This window comes from Cherax quadricarinatus, chromosome 2 (genome assembly GCF_038502225.1).
Source record: "Cherax quadricarinatus isolate ZL_2023a chromosome 2, ASM3850222v1, whole genome shotgun sequence".
Taxonomy (NCBI): Eukaryota; Metazoa; Arthropoda; class Malacostraca; order Decapoda; family Parastacidae; genus Cherax; species Cherax quadricarinatus.
Window position 1 is genome coordinate 16,776,552 of NC_091293.1, and position 19,363 is coordinate 16,795,914.

Consider the following 19,363-nt stretch of genomic DNA (forward strand, 5'->3'; position numbering starts at 1 on the left):
CAACACCCTCCAGTGCCACTCTTGTGCCTCTGTGTGGCCGGCACCAACACCCTCCAGGGCCACTCTTGTGCCTCTGTGTGGCCGGCACCAACACCCTCCAGGGTCACTCTTGTGCCTCTATGTGGCCGGCACCAACACCCTCCAGGGCCACTCTTGTGCCTCTGTGTGGTCGGCACCAACACCCTCCAGGGTCACTCTTGTGTCTCTGCGTGGCCGGCACCAGAAACACCCTCCAGGGCCACTCTTGTGCCTCTGTGTGGCTGGCACAAACAACACCCTCCAGGGCCACTCTTGTGCCTCTGAGTGGCTGGCAACAACAACACCCTCCAGGGCCACTCTTTTGCCTCTGTGTGGCTGGCACCAACAACACCCTAAAGGGCCACTCTTGTGCCTCCGTGTGGCCGGCACCAACAACAACCTCCAGGGCCACTCTTCTGTCTCTGTGTGGCCGGCACCAATTACACCCTCCAGGGCCACTCTTGTGCCTCTGTGGCCGGCACCAACAACACCCCCCAGGGCCACTCTTGTGCCTCTGTGTAGCCGGCACCAACAAAACCCTCCAGGGCCACTCTTGTGCCTCTGTGTGGCCGGCACCAACAACACCCTCCAGGGCCACTCTTGTGCCTCTGTGTAGCCGGCACCAACAAAACCCTCCAGGGCCACTCTTGTGCCTCTGTGTAGCCGGCACCAACAAAACCCTCCAGGGCCACTCTTGTGCCTCTGTGTAGCCGGCACCAACAACACCCTCCAGGGACACTCTTGTGCCTCTGTGTAGCCGGCACCAACAAAACCCTCCAGGGCCACTCTTGTGCCTCTGTGTAGCCGGCACCAACAAAACCCTCCAGGGCCACTCTTGTGCCTCTGTGTAGCCGGCACCAACAACACCCTCCAGGGCCACTCTTGTGCCTCTGTGTGGCTGGCACAAACAACACCCTCCAGGGCCACTCTTGTGCCTCTGTGTGGCTGGCAACAACAACACCCTCCAGGGCCACTCTTGTGCCTCTGTGTGGCCGGCACCAACAACAACCTCCAGGGCCACTCTTCTGTCTCTGTCTGGCCGGCACCAATTACACCCTCCAGGGCCACTCTTGTGCCTCTGTGGCCGGCACCAACAACACCCCCCAGGGACACTCTTGTGCCTCTGTGTAGCCGGCACCAAAAAAACCCTCCAGGGCCACTCTTGTGCCTCTGTGTGGCCGGCACCAACAACACCCCCCAGGGCCACTCTTGTGCCTCTGTGTAGCCGGCACCAACAAAACCCTCCATGGCCACTCTTGTGCCTCTGTGTGGCCGGCACCAACAACACCCTCCAGGGCCACTCTTGTGCCTCTGTGTAGCCGGCACCAACAAGACCCTCCAGGGCCACTCTTGTGCCTCTGTGTGGCCGGCACCAACACCCTCCAGGGCCACTCTTGTGCCTCTGTGTGGCCGGCACCAACAACACCCTCCAGGGCCACTCTTGTGCCTCTGTGTAGCCGGCACCAACAAAACCCTCCAGGGCCACTCTTGTGCCTCTGTGTAGCCGGCACCAACAAAACCCTCCAGGGCCACTCTTGTGCCTCTGTGTAGCCGGCACCAACAACACCCTCCAGGGACACTCTTGTGCCTCTGTGTAGCCGGCACCAACAAAACCCTCCAGGGCCACTCTTGTGCCTCTGTGTAGCCGGCACCAACAAAACCCTCCAGGGCCACTCTTGTGCCTCTGTGTAGCCGGCACCAACAACACCCTCCAGGGCCACTCTTGTGCCTCTGTGTGGCTGGCACAAACAACACCCTCCAGGGCCACTCTTGTGCCTCTGTGTGGCTGGCAACAACAACACCCTCCAGGGCCACTCTTGTGCCTCTGTGTGGCCGGCACCAACAACAACCTCCAGGGCCACTCTTCTGTCTCTGTGTGGCCGGCACCAATTACACCCTCCAGGGCCACTCTTGTGCCTCTGTGGCCGGCACCAACAACACCCCCCAGGGACACTCTTGTGCCTCTGTGTAGCCGGCACCAACAAAACCCTCCAGGGCCACTCTTGTGCCTCTGTGTGGCCGGCACCAACAACACCCCCCAGGGCCACTCTTGTGCCTCTGTGTAGCCGGCACCAACAAAACCCTCCATGGCCACTCTTGTGCCTCTGTGTGGCCGGCACCAACAACACCCTCCAGGGCCACTCTTGTGCCTCTGTGTAGCCGGCACCAACAAGACCCTCCAGGGCCACTCTTGTGCCTCTGTGTGGCCGGCACCATCACCCTCCAGGGCCACTCTTGTGCCTCTGTGTGGCCGGCACCAACACCCTCCAGGGCCACTCTTGTGCCTCTGTGTGGCCGGTACCAACACCTTCCAGGGCCACTCTTATGCCTCTGTGTGGCCGGCACCAACACCCTCCAGGCCACTCTTGTGCCTCTGTGTGGCCGGCACCAACACCCTCCAGGCCACTCTTGTGCCTCTGTGTGGCCGGCACCAACACCCTCCAGGGCCACTCTTGTGCCTCTGTGTGGCCGGCACCAACACCCTCCAAGGCCACTCTTGTGCCTCTGTGTGGCCGGCACCAACACCCTCCAGGGCCACTCTTGTGCCTCTGTGTGGCCGGCACCAACACCCTCCAGGGTCACTCTTGTGCCTCTATGTGGCCGGCACCAACACCCTCCAGGGCCACTCTTGTGTCTCTGCGTGGCCGGCACCAGCAACACCCTCCAGGGCCACTCTTGTGCCTCTGTGTGGCTGGCACAAACAACACCCTCCAGGGCCACTCTTGTGCCTCTGAGTGGCTGGCAACAACAACACCCTCCAGGGCCACTCTTGTGCCTCTGTGTGGCTGGCACCAACAACACCCTAAAGGGCCACTCTTGTGCCTCTGTGTAGCCGGCACCAACAAAACCCTCCAGGGCCACTCTTGTGCCTCTGTGTGGCCGGCACCAACAACACCCTCCAGGGCCACTCTTGTGCCTCTGTGTAGCCGGCACCAACAAAACCCTCCAGGGCCACTCTTTTGCCTCTGTGTAGCCGGCACCAACAAAACCCTCCAGGGCCACTCTTGTGCCTCTGTGTAGCCGGCACCAACAAAACCCTCCAGGGCCACTCTTGTGCCTCTGTGTAGCCGGCACCAACAACACCCTCCAGGGCCACTCTTGTGCCTCTGTGTGGCTGGCACAAACAACACCCTCCAGGGCCACTCTTGTGCCTCTGTGTGGCTGGCAACAACAACACCCTCCAGGGCCACTCTTGTGCCTCTGTGTGGCTGGCACCAACAACACCCTAAAGGGCCACTCTTGTGCCTCTGTGTGGCTGGCAACAACAACACCCTCCAGGGCCACTCTTGTGCCTCTGTGTGGCCGGCACCAACAACAACCTCCAGGGCCACTCTTCTGTCTCTGTGTGGCCGGCACCAATTACACCCTCCAGGGCCACTCTTGTGCCTCTGTGGCCGGCACCAACAACACCCCCCAGGGCCACTCTTGTGCCTCTGTGTAGCCGGCACCAACAAAACCCTCCAGGGCCACTCTTGTGCCTCTGTGTGGCCGGCACCAACAACACCCCCCAGGGCCACTCTTGTGCCTCTGTGTAGCCGGCACCAACAAAACCCTCCAGGGCCACTCTTGTGCCTCTGTGTGGCCGGCACCAACAACACCCCCCAGGGCCACTCTTGTGCCTCTGTGTAGCCGGCACCAACAAAACCCTCCAGGGCCACTCTTGTGCCTCTGTGTCACCGGCACCAACAACACCCTCCAGGGCCACTTTTGTGCCTCTGTGTAGCCGGCACCAACAACACCCTCCAGGGCCACTCTTGTGCCTCTGTGTGGCCGGCACCAACACCCTCCAGGGCCACTCTTGTGCCTCTGTGTGGTAGGCACCAACACCCTCCAGGGCCACTCTTGTGCCTCTGTGTGGCCGGCACCAACACCCTCCAGGGCCACTCTTGTGCCTCTGTGTGGTCGGCACCAACACCCTCCAGGGTCACACTTGTGCCTCTGTGTGGCCGGCACCAACACCCTCCAGGGCCACTCTTGTGCCTCTGTGTGGCCGGCACCAACACCCTCCAGGGCCACTCTTGTGCCTCTGTGTGGTCGGCACCAACACCCTCCAGGGCCACTCTTGTGCCTCTGTGTGGCCGGCACCAACACCCTCCAGGGCCACTCTTGTGCCTCTGTGTGGCCGGCACCAACACCCTCCAGGGCCACTCTTGTGCCTCTGTGTGGCCGGCACCAACACCCTCCAGGGCCACTCTTGTGCCTCTGTGTGGCCGGCACCAACACCCTCCAGGGCCACTCTTGTGCCTCTGTGTGGCTGGCACCAACACCCTCCAGGGCCACTCTTGTGCCTCTGTGTGGCCGGCACCAACACCCTCCAGGGCCACTCTTGTGCCTCTGTGTGGCCGGCACCAACACCCTCCAGGGCCACTCTTGTGCCTCTGTGTGGCCGGCACCAACACCCTCCAGGGCCACTCTTGTGCCTCTTTGTGGCCGGCACCAACACCCTCCAGGGCCACTCTTGTGCCTCTGTGTGGCTGGCACCAACACCCTCCAGGGCCACTCTTGTGCCCCTGTGTGGTCGGCACCAACACCCTCCAGGGCCACTCTTGTGCCTCTGTGTGGTCGGCACCAACACCCTCCAGGGCCACTCTTGTGCCTCTGTGTGGTCGGCACCAACACCCTCCAGGGCCACTCTTGTGCCTCTGTGTGGCCGGCACCAACAACACCCTCCAGGGCCACTCTTGTGCCTCTGTGTGGCCGGCACCAACACCCTCCAGGGTCACTCTTGTGCCTCTGTGTAGCCGGCACCAACAACACCCTCCAGGGCCACTCTTGTGCCTCTGTGTGGCCGGCACCAACACCCTCCAGGGCCACTCTTGTGCCTCTGTGTGGTCGGCACCAACACCCTCCAGGGCCACTCTTGTGCCTCTGTGTGGTCGGCACCAACACCCTCCAGGGCCACTCTTGTGCCTCTGTGTGGTCGGCACCAACACCCTCCATGGTCACACTTGTGCTCTGATACAGTACCTGAGTCAGTGTGTGTGTAACAGTGACTGCTGGAGGACCACAACAGTGACTGTTGGAGGACCACAACAGTGACTGATGGAGGACCACAACAGTGACTGCTGGAGGACCACAACAGTGACTGTTGGAGGACCACAACAGTGACTACTGGAGGACCACAACAGTGACTGGTGGAGGACCACAACAGTGACTGTTGGAGGACCACAACAGTGACTGCTGGAGGACCACAACAGTGACTGTTGGAGGACCACAACGGTGACTGCTGGAGGACCACAACAGTGACTGTTGGAGGACCACAACAGTGACTGCTGGAAGACCACAACAGTGACTGCTGGAGGACCACAACAGTGACTGCTGGAGGACCACAACAGTAACTGCTGGAGGACCACAAAAATGACTGCTGGAGGACCACAACAGTGACAGCTTTAGGACTACAACAGTGACTGTTGGAGGACCAGAACAGTGACTGCTGGAGGACCACAACAGTGACTGTTGGAGGACCACAACAGTGGCTGCTGGAAGACCACAGCAGTGACTGCTGGAGGACCACAACATTGACTGCTGGAGGTCCACAAAAATGACTGCTGGAGGACCACAACAGTGACTGCTGGAGGACCACAGCAGTGACTGCTGGAGGACCACAACAGTGACTCCTGGAGATCCACCATAATGACTGCTGGAGGACCACAACAGTGACTGCTGGAGGACCACGACAGTGACTTCTGGAGGACCACAACAGTGACTGCTGGAGGACCACAACAGTGACTCCTGGAGATCCACCATAATGACTGCTGGAGGACCACAACAGTGACTGCTGGAGGACCACGACAGTGACTTCTGGAGGACCACAACAGTGACTGCTGGAGGACCACAACAATGACTGCTGGAGGACCACAACAGTGACTCCTGGAGATCCACCATAATGACTGCTGGAGGACCACAACAATGACGCTGGAGAACCACAACAGTGACTGTTGGAGGACCACAACAGTGTCTGTTGGAAGAACACAACAGTGACTGCTGAAGGACTTCAACAGTGACTGCTGGAGGACTACAACTGTGAGTGCTGGAAAATCACAACCGTGACTGCTGGAGGATGACAACAGTGACGGCTGGAGGACCACGTCAGGGAAAGTTGGAAGAACACAACAGTGGTTGCTGGAGGACCGCAACAGTGACTGTTACAAGAACAGAACAGTGATTGCTTTGAGGACCACAAAATAACAGTGACTACTGGAGGACCAAAACACAATAGTGACTTCTACAGGACCACAACAGTGACTAATGGAGGACTGCAACAGTGACTGCTGGAGGAACACAACAGTGATTTCTGGGGGTCCAGATCACAACAGTGACTGATAATGGATCACAACAGTGACTGACAAAGGTCCACAACAGTAACTGCTCGAGGACCGCAACAGTAACTGCTGAAGGTCCACAACAGTGACTGCTGGAGAACCACAACAGTGACTGCTGGAGAACCACAACATTGACTGCTGGAGGACCGCAACAGTGACTGTTGAAGGTCCAGAACAGTGATTGCTGTAGACCCACAACAGTGACTGCTGCAGGACCACAACAGTAACTGCTGAAGGTCCACAACAGTGACTGCTGGAGGACCACAACAGTGACTGTTGGAGGTTCAGAACAGTGACTGCTGGAGAATCACAACAGTGACTGCTGGAGGACCACAACAGTAACTGCTGAAGGTCCACAACAGTGACTGCTTGAGAACCACAACAGTGACTGTTGGAGGGCCACAACACAACATTGACTGATGGATGACCACAGCATAACAGTGACTGTTGGAGGGTCACAACAGTGACTGTTGGAGGGCCACAACACAACACTGACTGATGGAGGACCACAACAGTGACTGATGGAGGGCCACAACACAACAGTGACTTCTAGAGGACCACAACAGTGACTAATAGAGGATTGCAACAGTGACTGTTGGAGGACCACAACAGTGACTGTTGGAGGTCCAGAACAGTGATTGCTGGAGGACCACAACAGTGACTGCTGGAGGTTCAGAACGGTAATTTCTGGAGGACCACAACAGTGATTGCTGGAGGACCACAACAGTGACTGCTGGAGGACCACAACAGTGACTGCTGGAGGACCACAACAGTGACTGCTGGAGGACCACAACACAACAGTGACTGATGGAGGACCACACACACACACACACACACACACACACACACACACACACACACACACACACACACACACACACACACACACACACACACAACACACACACACACGCACACACACACACACACACACACACACACACACACACACACACACATACACACACACACACAATTGCCTTCCATATATATTAGCTGCATTATCGTGGTCTTAAATAAGTGTTAATGACATGATGGGGAACTTATAACTAGGATAATAAAGGTAGATAAACGACAGTGTAAAAGAGAAGTACTGGTGAGAGAGAGAGAGAGAGAGAGAGAGAGAGAGAGAGAGAGAGAGAGAGAGAGAGAGAGAGAGAGAGAGAGAGAGAGAGAGAGAGAGAGAGAGAGAGAGAGAATGAGAGAGGTGTGTTAAAATGAGGATTAGATTTAACATATCTCTTGGGACGCGGCTAGTTCACTGTGGGCCTGACATGCGTCCTGTGGAGGGTAGCGCAGGAACATCTGCATACACGTAAGGTCTAGCAACTATGTAACAAAAGTGTTTACATATTTGTTGCAAGGAAATTTAGGTAATGTGCAGTAGAGTGAAGAAAGACTGCTACTGCTACTGTTGCTACTGCTGTTACTGCTACTGTTGCTGATGCTGTTGCTACTCACCTGCACGTACACAGTGTAGGTCCTTCCACTCTTAGCGGTAACCAACATCTTCTGCAAGAGAGAGAACGAAACAGTGTTAGTACGGCAAAGACACTCCACCAAACATCTGACAGCACACTCCAACAAACATCTCACAGCACACTCCACCAAACATCTCACAGCACACTCCACCAAACATCTCACAGCACACTCCAACAAACATCTCACAGCACACTCCACCAAACATCTCACAGCACACTCCACCAAACATCTGACAGCACACTCCACCAAACATCTCACAGCACACTCCACCAAACATCTCACAGCACACTCCACCAAACATCTCACAGCACACTCCACCAAACATCTCACAGCACACTCCACCAAACATCTCACAGCACACTCCACCAAACATCTCACAGCACACTCCACCAAACATCTCACAGCACACTCCACCAAACATCTCACAGCACACTCCACCAAACATCTCACAGCACACTCCACCAAACATCTCACAGCACACTCCACCAAACATCTCACAGCACACTCCACCAAACATCTCACAGCACACTCCACCAAACATCTCACAGCACACTCCACCAAACATCTCACAGCACACTCCACCAAACATCTCACAGCACACTCCACCAAACATCTCACAGCACACTCCACCAAACATCTCACAGCACACTCCACCAAACATCTGACAGCACACTCCACCAAACATCTCACAGCACACTCCACCAAACATCTCACAGCACACTCCACCAAACATCTCACAGCACACTCCACCAAACATCTCACAGCACACTCCACCAAACATCTCACAGCACACTCCAACAAACATCTCACAGCACACTCCACCAAACATCTCACAACACACACTACCAAACATCACACAACACACACTACCAAACATCACACAGCACACTCCACCAAACATCTCACAGCACACTCCACCAAACATCTCACAGTACACTCCACCAAACATCTCACAGCACACTCCACCAAACATCTCACAGCACACTCCACCAAACATCTCACAGCACACTCCACCAAATATCTCACAACACACACTACCAAACATCACACAACACACACTACCAAACATCACACAACACACACTACCAAACATCACACAACACACACTACCAAACATCACACAGCACACTCCACCAAACATCTCACAGCACACTCCACCAAACATCTCACAGTACACTCCACCAAACATCTCACAGCACACTCCACCAAACATCTCACAGCACACTCCACCAAACATCACACAGCACACTCCACCAAACATCTCACAGCACACTCCACCAAACATCTCACAGCACACTCCACCAAACATCTCACAGCACACTCCACCAAACATCTCACAACACACACTACCAAACATCACACAACACACACTACCAAACATCACACAACACACACTACCAAACATCACACAACACACACTAGCAAACATCACACAACACACACTACCAAACATCACACAACACACACTACCAAACATCACACAACACACACTAGCAAACATCACACAACACACACTACCAAACATCACACAACACACACTACTAAACATCACACAACACACACTACCAAACATCACACAGCACACTCCACCAAACATCACACAACACACACTACCAAACATCACACAACACACACTACCAAACATCACACAACACACACTACCAAACATCACACAACACACTCTACCAAACATCACACAACACACACTACCAAACATCACACAACGCACACTACCAAACATCACACAACGCACACTACCAAACATCACACAACACACTCTACCAAACATCACACAACACACACTACCAAACATCACACAACACACACTACCAAACATCACACAACACACACTACCAAACATCACACAACACACACTACCAAACATCACACAACACACACTACCAAACATCACACAGCACACTACCAAACATCACACAACACACTCTACCAAACATCACACAACACACACTACCAAACATCACACAGCACACTACCAAACATCACACAACACACTCTACCAAACATCACACAACACACACTACCAAACATCACACAGCACACTACCAAACATCACACAACACACTCTACCAAACATCACACAACACACACTACCAAACATCACACAGCACACTACCAAACATCACACAGCACACTCCACCAAACATCACACAGCACACTACCAAACATCACATAACACACTCCACCAAACATCACACAACACACACTACCAAACATCACACAGCACACTACCAAACATCACACAGCACACTCCACCAAACATCACACAGCACACTACCAAACATCACATAACACACTCCACCAAACATCACACAACACACTCCACCAAACATCACACAACACACTCCACCAAACATCACACAACACACTCCACCAAACATCACACAACACACTCCACCAAACATCACGCAACACACTTCACCAAACATCACACAACACACTCCACCAAACATCACACAACACACTCCACCAAACATCACACAACACACTTCACCAAGAATCACACAACACACTCCACCAAACATCACACACACTCCACCAAACATCAAGCAACACACTTCACCAAACATCACGCAACACACTTCACCAAACATCACACAACACACTTCACCAAACATCACACAACACACTCCACCAAACATCACACAACACACTTCACCAAACATCAAGCAACACACTTCACCAAACATCACGCAACACACTTCACCAAACATCACACAACACACTTCACCAAGAATCACACAACACACTCCACCAAACATCACACAACACACTCCACCAAACATCACGCAACACACTTCACCAAACATCACACAACACACTCCACCAAACATCACACAACACACTCCACCAAACATCACACAACACACTTCACCAAGAATCACACAACACACTCCACCAAACATCACACACACTCCACCAAACATCAAGCAACACACTTCACCAAACATCACGCAACACACTTCACCAAACATCACACAACACACTTCACCAAACATCACACAACACACTTCACCAAGAATCACACAACACACTTCACCAAACATCACACAGCACCTTCCACCAAACATCACACAACACACTCCACCAAACATCACACTCCACCAAACATCACACAACACACTCCACCAAACATCACACAACACACTCCACCAAACATCACGCAACACACTCCACCAAACATCACACAACACACTTCACCAAACATCTCAGAGCACACTCCACCAAACATCACACTCCACCAAACATCACACAACACACTCCACCAAACATCACGCAACACACTCCACCAAACATCACAAAACACACTACCAAACATCACACAACACACTCCACCAAACATCACACAACACACTCCACCAAACATCACGCAACACACTTCACCAAACATCACACAACACACTCCACCAAACATCACACTCCACCAAACCACACAACACACTTCACCAAACATCACACAACACACTCCACCAAACATCACAGAGCACACTCCACCAAACATCACACAGCACACTCCACCAAACATCACGCAACACACTTCACCAAACATCACACAACACACTCCACCAAACATCACAGAGCACACTCCACCAAACATCACACAACACACTTCACCAAACATCACACAACACACTTCACCAAACATCACACAACACACTCCACCAAACATCACAGAGCACACTCCATCAAACATCACACAACACACTCCACCAAACATCACGCAACACACTTCACCAAACATCACACAACACACTCCACCAAACATCACAGAGCACACTCCACCAAACATCACACAACACACTTCACCAAACATCACACAACACACTTCACCAAACATCACACAACACACTCCACCAAACATCACAGAGCACACTCCACCAAACATCATAAACATCACTCACATGTCAATGACAGTGTTCCCGGCAATGTCTGGCACGGCTAAAATTTAGAGAGGATACAAGAGAGACTATAACTGGTTTGGCTATAGAGTTGTAGATGAGTTGAACAAACTCCCAGGTAGCGTCACTCAAGTTTAGAAAATAAATTGAACGGGTACACCAGTGGGAGTTGTTGGGACTTGCCTAACATGGGCCAGTAGGCCTACTGCAGGGTTCCTTGTGTCGTTATGACCAAAATCCTCCAGACACTCTCTAAATGGAACTCAGAATGAGTGAAGGAGAGTGATGGTCTGCCCGAGTGCAGTCCTCATTGAAGTCTTGGCACCCACAATGTTCCTAGAATGTTAGCACAGTGCTCTTACTCAGACCTAAGTAAGCTAATTATGAGTCAGTCCCTGACCACCCAGGCTGTTAGTGGTTCTTCTGGGACCACCTGGTATATGTCAGACACCTCCAGGACACACAATGGTGGATCAGGACACACAACAAGTTGGACCAGGACACACAGCATGTTGGACCAAGGCACACACATATCATGGTGGACCAGGACACAGCATGGTGGACCAGGGCACACAGTATGGTGAACCAGGACACAGCATGGTGGACCAGGACACAGCATGGTGGACCAGAACACAGCATGGTGGACCAGGACACAGCATGGTGGACCAGGGCACACACATATATCATGGACCAGGACACAGCATGGTGGACCAGGGCACACAGTATGGTGAACCAGGACACACAGCATGGTGGACCAGGACACACACATCATGGTGAACCAGGACACACAGCATGGTCGACCAGGACACACACATCATGGTGGGCCAGGACAAACAGCATGGTGAACCAGAATACACCATGGTGAGCCAGGACACAGCACGGTGAACCAGGACACAGCATATTGGAGAAAGATACACAGCATGGAGGACTAAGACACAGTATGGTGGACCAAGACACACAGCATGGTGGACCATGACACACAGCATGGTGGACCAAGACACACAGCATGGTGGACCAGGGCACACAATATGGTGGACCAGGGCACACAATATGGTGGACCAGGACACAGCATGGTGGACAAGGACACAAAACAGCATCATCATCAACAACAACAAAACAACAACAACAGGACAGCATCAACAACAACAACAACAACGAAACAGCATCATCAACAACAAAACAACAACAACAACAAAACAACAACAACAACAAAACAGCATCATCAACAACAACAAAATAACAACAACAAAACAGCAGCATCAACAACAACAAAACAACAACAACAGAGCATCATCAACAACAACAACAACAACAACAACAACAACAACAGAACAACGTCAACAACAACAGAGCAGCATCAACAACAACAACAACAACAACAACAACAACAACAACAACAACAGAACAACATCAGCAACAACAGAACAGCATCAACAACAACAACAAAATAGCATCATCAACAACAACAACAACAACAACAACAACAACAACAACAACAACAACAACAACAACAACAGAACAACATCAGCAACAACAGAACAGCATCAACAACAACAACAGAACAGCATCAACAACAACAACAAAATAGCATCATCAACAACAACAACAACAACAACAACAACAACAACAACAACAACAACAACAGAACAACGTCAACAACAACAGAGCAGCATCAACAACAACAACAACAACAACAACAACAACAGAACAACATCAACAACAACAGAACAGCATCAACAACAACAACAGAACAGCATCAACAACAACAACAGAACAGCATCAACAACAACAACAAAATAGCATCATCAAGAACAACAAAATAGCATCATCAACAACAACAACAACAGAACAGCATCAACAACAACAACAGAACAGCATCAACAACAACAGAACAACATCAACAACAACAGAACAGCATCAACAACAACAACAGAACAGCATCAACAACAACAACAACAGAACAGCATCAACAACAACAACAGAACAGCATCAACAACAACAACAAAATAGCATCATCAAGAACAACAAAATAGCATCATCAACAACAACAACAACAGAACAGCATCAACAACAACAACAGAACAGCATCAACAACAACAACAACAGAACAGCATCAACAACAACAACAGAACAGCATCAACAACAACAACAACAGAACAGCATCAACAACAACAACAGATCATCATCAACAACAACAACAACAACAACAGAACAGCATCAACAACAACAGAACAGCATCAACAACAACAACAGAACAGCATCAACAACAACAACAAAATAGCATCATCATCAACAACAACAACAACAGAACATAAGAACATAAGAACATAAGAACGAAGGAACACTGCAGAAGGCCTACTGGCCCATGCGAGGCAGGTCCAAGTCTCCTACCGGCTTAAGCCAATGCACCCAACCTAGTCAGGTCAGGTCACATTGACTTAAGGGAGGAACACGGCAACCGACCTGGTAGCACAAGCTACCAGGTCGGTTTTTCAAACCATTCATCACAACTGTCAGACACGGCAGCATCATGGGGTCTTGTTACAAAGAATTCTTCAACACTTGTTCAACCTTTGGACGAAGACCTACTTCGACTAGTGGATGGTACCACTATGACCCCGCCTCCATCTGCTTCACGTCACCTCACTACAGTATATAAGCCACGTCTACGGCCCTATGCTGTGCATTCTACAAGATTGATGGACTGAACACATCGACTCCAGGTTGAGGGACTGATTACCTCATTCTCCTCCTCTCCTTACGCCTTCCTCTTTGTATTGGACTGATGAAGCCACTGTGTGGCGAAACGTTTCCTGAATAAAGATTCCCATATGCTGCATAAGTGTCTCAATCTTCATTTAGAACTTTGCATTTGTCTATATTAAACTGCATCTGCCACTTCTCCGACCACTGCATCAGTCTATTCAAATCTTCCTGGAGTGCTCGAATGTCCTCGTCAGAATGAATTCGACGGCCTATTTTGGTGTCATCGGCAAACTTGCCGATGTCGCTCTTTATGCCCTCATCTATGTCGTTTATGTAGATTGTGTACAGCAGGGGGCCCAACACTGACCCCTGTGGAACACCGCTCGTGACACTTCCCCACTCTGATTTCTCCCCATTTATGCAAACTCTCTGCTGCCTATTTGTCAACCATGCCTCTATCCAGGAAAAAATTTCTCCTCCTATTCCATGTGCTTTAATTTTCCTCAATAGTCTCTGATGTGGGACCCTGTCAAAAGCCTTACTGAAGTCCATATACACAATATCATATTCATTACCATGATCTACCTCCTCAAATACCTTAGTGAAAAAAGTTAATAAATTCGTAAGGCAGGAACGCCCCTTTGTAAAACCATGCTGAGATTCGTTGATTAATTTATGCTTTTCAAGGTGGCTACGAACTGCCTCGGCAATTATTGATTCCATAAATTTTCCCACTATGGAGGTTAGGCTTATTGGTCTATAGTTCGAAGCTAAGGACCTGTCACCTGTTTTGAAAATAGGTATCACATTTGCCATTTTCCACTTATCTGGCACCATGCCAGTTTGTAGTGATATGTTGAAAAGATTAGCCAAAGGGGTGCTAAGCTCCTCTTTACATTCCTTTAGAACCCTTGCATACAGTTCATCAGGGCCTGGGGATTTGTTAGGTTTTAATTTATCTATTTGCCTAAGGACCATGTCACTTGTGACCCTAATAGTGCACAGTTTATTATCGTCCTGTTCTACATAATTTATCATTACTGGAATATTGCTGGTATCCTCAACATCAACAACAACAACAGAACAGCATCAACAACAACAGAACAGCATCAACAACAACAACAGAACAGCATCAACAACAACAACAACAACAACAACAGAACAGCATCATCAACAACAACAACAACAGAACAGCATCAACAACAACAACAACAACAACAACAACAGAACAGCATCAACAACAACAACAGAACAGCATCAACAACAACAACAACAATAACAACAACAACAGAACAGCATCAACAACAGAACAGCATCAACAACAACAGAACAGCATCAACAACAACAGAACAGCATCATCATCAACAACAACAACAGAACAGTATCAACAACAACAGAACAGCATCGTCAGTGGTCAGTGGTCAGTCGTCACGTGAGGTCACAGACCCTGAGCTGCTTTGGGGATTAGCGTGGACGGTTACAAAGCATGGCTTGCTTCTGCAGTGTTTTAAAAACTGAGGTTGGAGAGTTGAAGGAGGAGGTCTTGCTTCTCCAGGAGGAGATTAGGAGGCTGAAGGTCCACCTCAATGGGTCTGGGAGAGAGTGTGAGGTGGCTGGAGTTGTGGGGAATGAGACTTCTAGCAGTGAGGTGCAGTCTGTCTCTCGCTGTGAGGAGGCTGTAGTTGGGGAGGTAGCAACAGTTACCAGCAGTGAGGTGCAGCCCAGCACCTGCTGCAAGTGGCGAGTTGTTCACAGTAATGGGAGGCGCATCAGAGTAAGGAAAGTTAAGAGTGAAGATCTGAAGGTAGGAAATCGCTTCTCTGTTCTCCAGGATGAATGTACTTCAGTGGCCAGTGAAGGTAAGGGTACTACTGCCCCTGCTAATGAAGGTAAGCGCATTCTTGTGGTTGGTGACTCTCAGGTAAGATATATTGACCGTGCTTTTTGTAATAGGAATAAGAAGATGAGAGATAGAGTGTGCTTCCCTGGAGCTGGTGTTGGGGACATTGTCAACAGGCTGGATAATATCATGTCAGGTAATGGGAACAAGCCCATTATCTGTCTCAGTGCTGGTGGAAATGATATTGGGAAGGGTAGGAGAGAAGAGCTGCTAGATAAGTACAGGTCAGCTATAGATTTCATTAAGTCTAAGGGAGGGATCCCAATCATATGTAGCATCTTGCCTAGAAGGGGAGTAGGAAATGAATGGTTGTCTAGGGCAATTGGTGTAAATTGCTGGCTAGACAGATACTGCAAGGAACTTGCAATCCCATTCATTGACAACTGGAACAACTTTTATGGCAAACATGATATGTATGCAAGGGATGGGGTACATCTCTCTGGGGCTGGGGTGGTAGCACTTGCAGACTCGATTGAGAAGGCCATTGGTGAAATGCCTATGATTTTAAACTGATGGAAGATAGAGGTATGGGTGTGTGTGGGAAACAAGCAGGTTGCAACACTAGGGTTGGAAACAGTAAATGTATAAAAGGCATTCAGCATGAAGTTATAAATAAAGACAATAGAACAGGTCAGCTAACAAAGGGGGGCAGCAGAGGGCAGCAAGGGACTAGCTCCCTTAAGGTTTACTATACTAATAGCAGGAGTGTTAGAAATAAGATAGATGAGCTAAGATTAATTGCAAGTGCAGGAAACATAGATATTATTGCTATAACAGAGACCTGGCTCAATCTGAAAGATAGAGAGATGCCCTCTGAATGTCACATACAAGGCTATAAATTATTCCACACTGACAGGGTCAACAGGAAAGGTGGTGGAGTAGCGATGTATGTCAGAGACAATTTAAATTGTTGTGTAAGACAAGATATTAAATTAGAAGCGTCAGCCACTGAATCTGTTTGGTTACAGCTTCTCGAGGGCCGAGAAAAACTAATTTTGGGTGTGATTTACAGGGCCCCAAATCTTGATAGGGAGTGCAGTAAACTTCTATGGGACGAAATTCGTAAGGCATCTACATACGAAAATGTTGTGCTAATGGGAGATTTCAACTATAGACAGATTGACTGGAGCAATTTGACAGGAAATTTAGAGTCGGGTGACTTTCTTGATACCATCCAGGATTGTTTTTTAAAACAGTTTGTGACAGAGCCAACTAGGGGAAATAACCTCCTTGACTTGGTTCTTGCCAGTAGGGAAACACTAATTAATAATCTTGAGGTTAATGATGAGCTTGGGGAGAGTGATCACAAATCACTCAGTTTTAATATATCATGGAATTCCCCTAATAATGGCAATCAAGTCTCCGTCCCTGACTTTCGCTTGGCTGATTTCATAGGACTGAAAAATTACTTAGGTGGGCTGAACTGGAATGACCTGACTAAGGGTCAGGTAGGTGGTGATGGTTGCCGATATGATGCTTTCCAGGGCATAGTTCTAGCTGCTCAGTCAAATTATGTTCCAAATAGGGAAATCAGATCAAACAAAAATGATCCTAAATGGATGAACAATAGATTAAAATATCTGATTGGTCAAAAGAGAGGCATATATAGGCAAATCAAAAGAGGAGAGGGGCAATTAAGAAATCGATATATTCAGTTAAAGAGAGAAATAAAAAAGGGAATTAGAAAAGCAAAAAGAGATTATGAGGTTAAAGTTGCAAGAGAATCGAAGACTAACCCAAAAGGATTCTTTCAGGTATACAGAAGTAAGATCAGGGACAAGATAGGCCCACTCAAAAGTTCCTCGGGTCAGCTCACTGACAGTGATAAGGAAATGTGTAGAATTTTTAACACATACTTCCTCTCAGTTTTTACACAGGAGGATACCAGCGATATACCAGTAATGATAAATTATGTAGAACAGGACGATAATAAACTGTGCACTATTAGGGTCACAAGTGACATGGTCCTTAGGCAAATAGATAAATTGAAACCTAACAAATCCCCAGGCCCTGATGAACTGTATGCAAGGGTTCTAAAGGAATGTAAAGAGGAGCTTAGCACACCTTTGGCTAATCTTTTCAACATATCACTACAAACTGGCATGGTGCCAGATAAGTGGAAAATGGCAAATGTGATACCTATTTTCAAAACAGGTGACAGGTCCTTAGCTTCGAACTATAGACCAATAAGCCTAACCTCCATAGTGGGAAAATTTATGGAATCAATAATTGCCGAGGCAGTTCGTAGCCACCTTGAAAAGCATAAATTAATCAACGAATCTCAGCATGGTTTTACAAAGGGGCGTTCCTGCCTTACGAATTTATTAACTTTTTTCACTAAGGTATTTGAGGAGGTAGATCATGGTAATGAATATGATATTGTGTATATGGACTTCAGTAAGGCTTTTGACAGGGTCCCACATCAGAGACTATTGAGGAAAATTAAAGCACATGGAATAGGAGGAGAAATTTTTTCCTGGATAGAGGCATGGTTGACAAATAGGCAGCAGAGAGTTTGCATAAATGGGGAGAAATCAGAGTGGGGAAGCGTCACGAGCGGTGTTCCACAGGGGTCAGTGTTGGGCCCCCTGCTGTTCACAATCTACATAAACGACATAGATGAGGGCATAAAGAGCGACATCGGCAAGTTTGCCGATGACACCAAAATAGGCCGTCGAATTCATTCTGACGAGGACATTCGAGCACTCCAGGAAGATTTGAATAGACTGATGCAGTGGTCGGAGAAGTGGCAGATGCAGTTTAATATAGACAAATGCAAAGTTCTAAATGTTGGACAGGACAATAACCATGCCACATATAAACTAAATAATGTAGATCTTAATATTACGGATTGCGAAAAAGATTTAGGAGTTCTGGTTAGCAGTAATCTGAAACCAAGACAACAGTGCATAAGTGTTCGCAATAAAGCTAATAGAATCCTTGGCTTCATATCAAGAAGCATAAATAATAGGAGTCCTCAGGTTGTTCTTCAACTCTATACATCCTTGGTTAGGCCT

The 19,363-nt window shown here is 49.3% G+C and overlaps 1 protein-coding gene across 2 annotated transcripts in view; it reads right to left on the reverse strand.

Annotated features, from left to right (window-relative positions):
• The window catches only part of LOC128686858 (uncharacterized protein ZK1073.1), a 421,598-nt gene that overhangs the window by 209,677 nt on the left and 192,558 nt on the right, over positions 1–19,363 (reverse strand). For both annotated transcript variants that reach the window (XM_070087444.1, XM_070087446.1), the window contains exon 2: positions 7,803–7,853. In XM_070087444.1, coding sequence (XP_069943545.1) covers positions 7,803–7,853 — 51 coding nt within the window. The remainder of the gene's footprint in view (positions 1–7,802; positions 7,854–19,363) is intronic.